At 35.1% G+C, this 7,517-nt stretch overlaps 1 protein-coding gene across 1 annotated transcript; it reads left to right on the forward strand.

Moving 5' to 3' along the window:
- The first annotated feature begins 288 nt into the window (after nt 1-288).
- LOC123309646 lies at nt 289-2,652 on the forward strand. The gene is made up of 2 exons (XM_044892859.1): nt 289-945; nt 2,084-2,652. The coding sequence occupies exons 1-2, from the start codon at nt 340-342 to the stop codon at nt 2,402-2,404; spliced, it is 927 nt and encodes a 308-aa protein (XP_044748794.1). The 5' UTR covers nt 289-339; the 3' UTR covers nt 2,405-2,652.
- Nucleotides 2,653-7,517: the final 4,865 nt, after the last annotated feature.

Consider the following 7,517-nt stretch of genomic DNA (forward strand, 5'->3'; position numbering starts at 1 on the left):
TTATCGCATCTATAATTCAAACTAACACTTCTAAAAAGCTCTACTCATTAATAGAAGATACAAAAATTGTACGTTTGCCCATTTTGGACGATGTCACAATTCCTGAAGGATACAAAAAGTGTTAAGCTACTACTACGTCTTAGCTGTACGCTATGTCTTATGCCACCACTACTCGGAACCAAAGTTAAACTTACCACTTCTTATAAATGTTATGCTTCACTGATATCAATTTATCCTTTGTTATCGAGTCTATATGCCCTCTCAAGTAGAATAGCAACCGGTAGATACAAATTCATCAATCACACCTACCTTTTCTTGGAGATTTTACAAGAAACGATAATGGCACTGACAACAACGCTGGTGATGGTAACAAGGACTTATTTCTCCAAAACTAATATAGAAAAATTCTTGGATTCCTTAGATAAAATCGATGAATACCTGAAACCAAATTGGAAGAAAAATAAAGGGTTTAAACGATTCTTCTTAACTCAACATATATTTATATTTCTGGTATTTTCATTCAACATTAATACATGGATAATATTAACCGGAATATATGACTTTCATTTTCACATATTCAAGCATCTCTATTACTATCAGATATCGATTAACAATGCTTTGGTGTATATTTTTTCGTGCTCTATTGAATACAGATTCCAACAACTGAGTAAAAAATTCACATCGGAAATTACAGAGGGAGATAACTCAATACAGACTATGAGAATTTTCAATCGAATGTACATGCTCTTGGGCAAAGCAATAAGATTCTCCAATTCAGTGTTTGGTTTTTCAGTGTTGGGTACTGTATGTTTCGTTATTGTAGATTTGCTGATGAACGCCTCTGTTTTGACGCACTTTCTCATCAGTGAATCTGGAATGGCACCTGGCTTTCTGAAGAATGCATTAATGATTTCGGCCAGAATTGGATGGATGACCTTCTCTTTGGTGAGTATCGATCAGCCCTCCATAATTGATTCACTTTGTTCCACACCAAACTACACCATATACCGCTCCGACAGTTTGAACGCTCTTGGCCTTGGTACAGTCTGTATATACCCGATGAAATATTTAAGTCTTTCTGTCTTTTAATCTACCCAAAACTGTCCTAGAGTTGATAACATATTCTTTTGATATAGTCCCTTGCATTAGAATTAAGGAAGGAGTTGTACCATAAGGGTTTAAGAGACCTCAGTCTAGGAATCGTATTCCGTAGCATTCTACACGTAGATGTAGGGTTTCTTCTCACCGAAACGGTGATGACACGATCCAGAGCAGGTGTTGTTTTTCGTCGCCCACCAAGCCTTGGTCTTTCCAACACGGAACCTGTCTCCCTGAACCTATTCCAAAGTCGAGATATCACACTTCGGCTGACTTGGAGCCTTTCCGCTACAACAACCTGAGTTAGGCCACCCTGTAGCATTCCGATAGCCCTATTAGCCTCAGCGTTTGTTAATTTACGTCTTGGCATTTTCAGAAAACTCGTTTCAAATCGAAGCCTTTGATAAACTGACTTCATTTCAAAATAAGAACATTCATGAAGCATACGCAAAGAACCAAACTTCAGAAAAAAGGCGACCAGATTGACGAAATGTCTCATACTGATTTTTATTGGATCGATTCCAGTTGTTATTGAGTTTTAAATGATTTTACAGCGATTTTCTCGAAGATTACATTCTTTTGAAAACGACTGAATACGATATCCCTAACTCTGGTGGAGCAGTTTACTTTCACCTGTTGGTGAGGGCGATGCAATATTACCTTCACACACCGAGATAAGATATTGATAGCGGAACTAGTGTGGTGGTGAAAAGCCCTCTTGAAATTGTCTGCCTACTCTAATAGACAATAACCAACAACCTTACCTTCAATTCAAATTAATTTAGATACATAACACCCGCAAAGAAAAAATCTAGAAACGTAACGGCCAACCACAATCAGTCAAAGTATCAACAGAAATACTATTTTGTCGAGAAAGGGTGAATGCTAAATGACCTGAACATTAACCTGCCTTAATCTTGAAGACGTTATCCAATTATCTATTTTATGATTAACCGATAATGATAGAAGAAATCATTGTTTTCAGTCCCTTCCAACTATGCTAGCCATTTCTTGCAGTGGTGCCATGAAAGCAGCGAGAGAAGTATCGGAAGTATGCACCGAATATTTGAACCTTCTACCAATGGTAACAACAAACCAACGAATCAAAGCACTGAAAAAACAGCTACGCTTGCTTTCTGCTATGTCCACCTCTATCAAGCCTTTTTCAGCAGCTAGATTTTTTACAATAAACCATTCGATGCTTGGTCTTATCATTGGCAGTGTACCGCCTTACTTCATCTTCATGCTGCAATGTTTGCAATCAGAAACGATCAATTATTATAATAATGAATCCAAGTCAGACTGAGAAACATGTCAAAACACATCAATAAAAGTATACCTAATAATTTTTATGTATTATTCTTTATATAGTTGTGAAATAGTTATCTTGTCCTTGAATGTAGATAGCAGAGAATCGTGTCCATTAAAAATGCACATCGTTCCACATCAATCAATATTTCTCTGCAAAAAAATTAGTTTCCAACGTAATGAAAATTGAATAATAGATCAATATTCAACAAATATAAAAATATGTACTAACGAATTGATCTTCAACCAGGAAATTGAATTTGGTGAATGAACAAACGACAACATTTTTTTTCCTGCTTCAACCTTGAAAACTTGGCATTGAACTACGGGATTCCTATATAGAAGGCTCCCCAGTTATGCTTACGTCATTTCAGGGCGTCACGACGCACGACGTCGACATGCTTTCACATAGCACCGTCCAGATAGTTTCTATAACCTTCAATCTTGCACCACGGTAGAGTGATGAATGAGTGAAAAAAAAATTAGATAGGGAATACGAATTTTTCAGCGGAATGTCGTGACGAACGAAAATTCACTCAAAAATCTGCTAAACTCAGAATTTTTCTTCGAGAGGGATCATGAATTGAACATGGCGAATGTCAAGGTGGACTGGGAGAGTAAGTTTTATAGATTTATCGAGATTCCAATCAATGTATGGATTGAAGGAAATGTTTACTTATTGCTTCTGTATTGATCCGTTTTATTCCGTGTAGGAAATCGAATAGAAATACACTGCTCAACAAATGAAAGGGATCACGTATTAACTTCTCTTTATGCCTGGCTTTTCTTGGTATCAGTTATATCTACATGTGTTGTTTTAGGAGGAACTGGGATGTTTTAAGTTGTTTGTGTGATATTATATTTTTACTTTTATCTCCACTGAGCTCCTGCTTTCTGTAATCGATTAATTGTAGGAGGCTGCAGATTAAAAAACCATGTGGTTTTTGTTGCAAAACCAAATTCTTCTCGTTTGAATGCTTGACTTCGATTTGAATTGACATCAGTTATGCCTAGAAGACTTTCAACTTGGCGGGCACAGCATCCCTGTTTGAATGGGGCGCAGAGTACGTCGACAGTAGTGGGGCGCAAAGATTATAGAGAACTACTACTACTACTACTACTCTATAATCTTTGGTGGGGTGAGGATCACCACAATTCGATAGTTGAATTTTGGGGTGTTTATTTATGGCTGAGTCCAGATTTCGCTTGGTCGCACTCTTGTTTGGAGGAAAAGAGGTCGAAGAACAGAACAGTTTATGTTTCCCACAACTAGTATACAGGGTGTCCCAAAACTAGTGAATCAAACGTCACACCACGATAGAGTAGATCGAATACTATCGAATGACACCAACATTAGTTGAGCGAAAATTTACCGTTTCTGAAAAAACCTAACCTAAAGTTGACAATTTTCGAACTATTTTTTCAATCACAAGGCCAATTTGTGATTGAGGATAGCGTTTTTCTCCCATATTATCACCTCTATAGAGGGGGTTTATTCTGAGAAATAAAAAATCATGTAGAAGAAACAATTGTTTTAATTTACATTTACTTAGGTTATCGATTCACTACTTAAAATAATTTCAATTAGGGGAGATAAAACAATAATCTTAGTTCAATATAATTTAAAATCGATATCCTTTTTCATGAACTGGCCCTGTGATTAAGAAAAATAGTTCGAAAATCGGCAACTTTAGGTATTTAGGTATAAAATTCTGATTAGGTATTTTGGAAACGGTACATTTTCGTTCAACTAATGTTGGTGTCATTCGATAATATTTGGTCTACTCTATCGTGATGTGACGTTTGATTCACTAGTTTTGGGACACCCTGTATAGCTGGAATAAATTGATGGAAGGTCCGTAGTCCCTATCAATTGTTGAGCAGTGTAGATATGAAGAGTATTTTGCAAATACACATCCTCATTGATTCTTTCGAATTTTCTAAAATTGCTTTCAGCCTTCTTGTTCAAATTGAGACAAAGAGATGTTATATGCCTTCATTTCCAGATGTTAAGAGTCGGGGAATACTAATGCTAAAAGTTTCACATGTTTAAGGGCTTCTTTCACATGAAAAACTTAGAACTATAAAATGCATCCTCATTCTCGATTAGAAATAAAAAATTCAAAGCAGCTTCAACAGTTTCGTTATACGAATTAACCGAAAATATATTCTGCAGAAGACTGATTTTAATGTATTATAATGATTATTGCGTATTGTTGGGAACAATAGAGATTGAATCTCTAATTCCCTAACCTCTGCATCCACACCGTGACACATAACTTTTCCAATGAAATTCGAGTTTCATACTCAATGAAAAATCATCATTTCGACCAGAATAAAGCCACAAACTTAATTCGCAATCAAATTAGCGACGTCGATTTCCAAGGAAATCGATCACAAAACACTTTTCTCATTATTTTTCAATCGAAATCAATTCAATAAACAACGCCCGTTAATAACTAAACGGCATGAAATTTTCATTTAGTCGATAAATAACTCGGTTCTCAACAATTCGATTTTATTCAAACTGTGTCCACCATAAAAAATCGCGGACGTAATTTACAATTTTATTTATACAGGGGATCTCCATTTCTATTTTTGTCAAGAAGCACCCTTTCTCGGAGTAACAGCCCTTTGAATTTTACCCCTAAAATTAGTCTCTTCTTTTTATCTCAGAAAGAGTTTTATGATATTATGCGAAATCTCACACTGCTACCTATTTTGGCAATGGACCCTTTTTGCTGTCTCACAACATTTACCGCCTATTTGAATTCCTTGAAAATTGTTGAACCATTCGTTTGTAGAACCCTCTTGTTTCTCGCAGTTTTTCCATCAAGAACAAGATTTTTGAGCAAAATCTAAAAATACAATCAACAATAGAATTCGTTTTTTTTTAACTGAGCCCATCTTTTTGGGAATTTTTCGAAGGTCAACTTTTGACACGAGATTCTCCCAGAAAAATCATCGTAGATCTGAATGTGATACATATTCTGAAAGAGCAACTTTTCTAGTAATAAATCTGAGAATTCCATCCATCTCGGTGCAACCGTTCGGTCTTGATAAAGTTTTAACTGACCCATCTTTTTGGGATTTTTTTTTTGAAGGTCAACTTTCCAGTCGCGTATCTTCCAGAAAAATTATCGTAGATCTAAATGTGATACATATTATGAAAGAGCAGCCCTTTTAGTAATGAATGTTGAAGTTACATCCAGCTTGGTGCAACAGTTCAGTCTTGACCAATTTTTAACTGACCCCATCTTTTTGGGAATTTTTCGACTCTCGTATCTCCAATAAAAATCATCTAGCTCTAAATGTGATACATATTCTGAAAGAGTAACTCTTCTAGTAACAAATCAATTCAAGAATAATTGACGAAGATTTTCTGGACAGTGCTTATTCATTCATATATCGCTAATTTCAATTTTTTTTCGTGAAATCTTCTAGTAGATATACAAATTATCGATCTCTTTCTTTCAACTTTCAATCAGAAAACTATCAAAGAAAAGAAAACCTGGTAAAGACATTTCAGTATTGAAATGATTTATTGTCGGAAATAACAATAGGCTGCATGACACTCTACAAAACTTTATCTCCTGGAGACAATAGTTCGCATTGTACTGGTTTAATGGCTATTTTTATTAACTTCCTGGAAAATTTGCATTACGATTCATTCAAAAGCTTTTGGATGCCCGTCTTGTCGAAACAAAAATATCAAGGTGGAAAATATTGAAATTATGATCTCTACCATCCATAATTGAAACATATCAGTGACAACAACCTCCTGCACAAATTTCGATATGAATACATCAGAAATTTACTACCAGAATCTTATAAAACCTCATGGAGGGTTTTCTCCATATAATAAAATGATGTAGCAGAAGCTGAGCTCTACGGTCTAGCACTATCACTTTTTTACACCTTTCAGTGTTCGTTCTGACAAGTGTTTAAAATTTATTTTCAAAAGAGTGCAATACTTTATTCATGCAGTTCAAATATTATTGAAAACAAGGAAATGTGGATCGCTATAGATAAAAAAGTTATTACAAGATCGACAAAATAGAACATAAGTGATTTATTTAGATCTGGTAGATATCAGTAAACAAATATAACCGAATGTAAAGAATGGTATTAGATTATCACCCACATCAGTATGTTATCAAGACTATCGAGAGTAACTTGTTATAGATAGAAGTGCATAAATTGTTTGTATTTTGTTTTCCGTTTTTCGTTAACACAAATAACAATCTATTACCTCTGATACGAATATATCCCTATCATATCTGAACATAATGGGATCGAAGCTTCTTCTTCACTACTGAATAACTCAATAACGATTATATTTGTGAATATATACGGGTAAGACAATCCCTCAATTTTCCATGGATTAAAGTTCCAGTAGTGCTAACTGTTAACAAAATTAAAAAAAAAAGGTAGACAAAAAAGGCACGTTAGTGCACAAGAGATTTGATATTAGCCAGTAAATGAAGAGAATAACACCCGTTTGATTTAATCTTCTTTGAAACACAAGAAATCAGGGTGAAATTCAAGTGAAATTCAGAAAATTTTAATCATTTTTCACACTGAAAAAACCGCGACTACAAACATGGAGTAAAATTCAATTTGACAGCCAATTTTTGGAATCTAAAAGAACACATGTATAATAGTGTGCTTGAAAGCTTGGAATAAACAGAAAACTATTAGTATCAATTGCTGAGAATTATATTTTATTCAGAACTTTTCATCCTAATCATTTTTTTTTCTTCATGAAGAGTATGATGTGAGTTGACCCAGTTGGCTTCTGCACATCGTGATAAAAAACGTATATTTTGAACAAATAGAATTTTACTAATCGAATATCATATCAGGAAATCGTGGTGGGATAGCAAAATGATTGAAAATTCGTTATCTAGATTGTTTGGTCAGTGGGTGATGTGCTGCTCCCAATGAAGGTGACATTTCTCTAATCTCATTAAAGTGGTTGTGTTTCCGCTTTAGTGCCAAATCGGAGGTGAAATGGGGAATAAAAACCTCTACAAACCTTGCATTCATGGTGAGTTTGCGTCCCATACGAAACGGTAGACATTCGAGGCATATCTGCCTAAAAAAATGTG

This window comes from Coccinella septempunctata, chromosome 1 (genome assembly GCF_907165205.1).
Source record: "Coccinella septempunctata chromosome 1, icCocSept1.1, whole genome shotgun sequence".
NCBI classification, from domain to species: Eukaryota; Metazoa; Arthropoda; class Insecta; order Coleoptera; family Coccinellidae; genus Coccinella; species Coccinella septempunctata.